A 3,112-nucleotide genomic window follows, 5' to 3' on the forward strand; every position below is an offset into this window, starting at 1 on the left:
GCTGCTGTGCAGGCTAACAATACTGAGCCTCTGCAGCAAATTCCTGGGTTATGAAGAGCAGCAAACTCCAGTTCCAAGTACAAGAAGCTTAAAACAATTTGCCCTCTCCAAGAGTTTTTATACAACTCAGTTCCAAAGCCTTAAAAAAGGAAAGTACACAAGTCAAATGGTTCTTCTGCCAAAACCAGATCTTTGTGGAGTTCACTGGTAGAGACTCCCTCTAGAGGGAGCTTCTGGATCGTACTACCATCCAAGCTCCAAAACCAGCTCTGTCTTCCTGACATCTACAAGGACAACAGGAATTCTAACTATTTAACAACAATTTTACGTCTTGTTCAGATTTACTCAGCGTTTCCAAACACAATGCTCCCCGAAAGCATTAAGTGCTTTGCTGACTTAAAGCCTGAACCACATGCTTGAACTACTCTGGGACTGCAGTAAATGCTCACTGCTTTGCCCATGTGGCACCCTGGCCTTGAAAAGACTCCATGGACAAACCAGGAACACACAACTCCCTGTTGCTCAGCTCAGTGAAATACAGAGCTATAGGCACTGCCTGAAAGTATTTTATCTACTGTTTGTCCACATATACATACTACACATCACATATTGTTACTGGTAGAGCAGAGAAACAGGGTAGGAGTAAACAAAGACAATGTCTAGACAAGCAGATCTGGGGTTTCATAGACCACAGCAGTTACACCTGGTGCTCTTTGACAGGCTTTGCTGCTGCAAGGAAGTTGGACATTTGGATACCTCAAAAGCCTCAGTGGAAGAGCTCTGTTGGAGTCAGCCCATCTTGCTCAGTTACCCTTTGGGTGGAGGTGACTGCTTTTAGAGCAGAGACAACCCATCAACTGGTACAGGCATTCTGATAACCTCAGAGCCCAGTGCACTGACACAGCCAGCACAGTTTCATTTTAAATACGGTGTGTTCTCTCTTCCTCTCACAATAGTGCATTTTCCCAACTGAGAGGTGATCTGAATTTCTCTGGTGAAGGCCACAACCCTGTGCTTTGTCGCTGTGCTCACACGGGACTCCCAGCAGGCAGGCACAAGAGCACACAGCCCACTGACAAACCCTGCTGAGTCCTTCCTTTCCTGCAGCAGCATTTGTTTCTGCAGTCCCCTACCACAGGCCCAATAACTGCCACACAGAAAAGTAGCAAAGTGCACCTAGACATGACTAGTATTATTTTTCTTCCCTGAAGTATCCAGGGGAGAAGTCTGCTTCTGTGGTTAAAGAACAAAGAAATGGCATCCATTTTATTCAGATGAATTAATTTGTACTTTAGCCTGTGACTTGATTATTCCAGGACTAATCAGACATGAGCCAAGAAACCAGCCTTGCACAGATACATCAGAATGCCAGAATCTGTCTGAGGCCGCATCCAATCTTGTGACAGACATAGCTGACATGATGGACTCCAGTGCAGCTGGAGCTCTCTGCATGGTGCGTTACACACAAGTTGTTTGGAAGAACGAGAAAGACTTACCTGAGGCCATACCACTGCATGGAAAACTGCATCAATCTCTTCCACACTGAAGCTGTAGGTCTCATAATCAGAAAAAAACTCCGCCACAAGCTTGAGTCCAAGACGTCTCAAATTCTTCAGTGGATTAATCAACCTAGGTTGGACCTGTAAAAACAAAACAAAAAACCCCCAGTAAGACCTTTGCAGAACAACTACTAACTACTTGCTCTGAAATTAAATACAGCAATTCATTGACCACAGACACAACCTTTGCTGGAACTATCACAATGTTCTTCTGTTTTCTCCTGTAACTTGTTCACAGTAGCAAGCTACCTCTCACAGCTGACCTAAATTTTTCTAAGGGGTGCCTGTTCCTGCACTTAGTTACACAGGACTCTTTCAGCTCATGAAAATCCATGCTGACAGGTTTGAAGTAGCATCTGCCCTTTTTGGACAAAATGCAGAAAGCTACAACACAGTTACATTTCCATCCCTGACAGTTAAATAATTCTATTTTACACAGGAAATGAGCCACCTCTCAAAATCAGCTCTCGAAAGTGAAGTTGTACTTTGCACACTGAGATCTACTGGGAAGAAAAGAAATCGACAGGCAAGGAGAAGCGGGAGGAATACAGAAGGCAAGAATGTGAAATACAGAAGGCAAGAATGTGAATCACCTCCTCCAACGGCGCGGGGGGGAGTATAGCATTTGGTTACAGGAGGATGCTTCCTGTACCCATTTAGCGCTTACATTCCATAGCCTTTCATGGGGAAAATATTTCAGTAAGGAAACCAGCCACAAAGCTAATCATGAAGTTATTCATGCACTGCTGCATTCTGACTCTTCTCCTGGAGAAGAGTCTTGACTTGAGTAATCTAAATTATTTCCATACTGTTCAATGCAGCTCACAGTGCAAACACATGAGGTAGCTTCACAGTGCAGAGGTACTGAACTCCAGTCTCAGAAACAACAGAGCCATGTCAGACCAAATAAAGGCCGCTGCCTGAGACTGGAGCTACGTCTTGTGTTCTTCAGGGTCTCCAGTACAGATCATGATCCATCACACAGAATAAACACTTGTATCTCTTATTTTGCAAAGCAGCTTTGGTGTCAAAGCCTCACTGAAAGACATCACAATTTTTTTATTTGAAGTACCTATGGACTTCTGAAGACACTACCCTCTACCATGCAATACACTGCTATACTCCCTTTGCACCCAAAATCACAGGTAAAAAGACAAAGAGGAAATGGTGGAAAAGGAACCAAACATGCTGTTGCCCAGGACCTCGTAAGCTGTGCTGAATGTGTACTAATGGTGTGCAATCAGCTTCCAGGCAGCAAATGAGATGCTTGAAGGGTCAAAGAAAGCACTAACCAGGCTGCGATTGCTAATGGTGACCCCCAAACGAAATAATTCTGGGTCTCCCACCGTTCAACTGCCGTAAGAGCAATTCTCTAAGATCAAGTCTTTGAGAGGACAAAGAAAGTCAATACTGAACACAAACAGTAGGAAACAGTAAATGAATAACTTCGCTTAAAACGCTCAAAGTTGGTGTTTAACTCTCCAGGCAGTATCAGCCTGCAATAAATTACTCTCAAACTCCAAGAACGTCTTCTAATCATTAGCCAAGATAAA

At 43.9% G+C, this 3,112-nt stretch overlaps 1 protein-coding gene across 1 annotated transcript in view; it reads right to left on the reverse strand.

Moving 5' to 3' along the window:
* The window catches only part of UTP20 (UTP20, small subunit (SSU) processome component, homolog (yeast)), a 68,622-nt gene that overhangs the window by 32,745 nt on the left and 32,765 nt on the right, over positions 1–3,112 (reverse strand). Inside the window, 1 exon segment of the mRNA XM_009321338.1 lies at positions 1,497–1,640. Within this exon segment, the coding sequence (XP_009319613.1) occupies positions 1,497–1,640 (144 nt within the window).

The sequence above is a fragment of the Pygoscelis adeliae genome, unplaced genomic scaffold (assembly GCF_000699105.1).
Source record: "Pygoscelis adeliae isolate BGI_AS28 unplaced genomic scaffold, ASM69910v1 Scaffold232, whole genome shotgun sequence".
Classification (NCBI taxonomy): Eukaryota; Metazoa; Chordata; class Aves; order Sphenisciformes; family Spheniscidae; genus Pygoscelis; species Pygoscelis adeliae.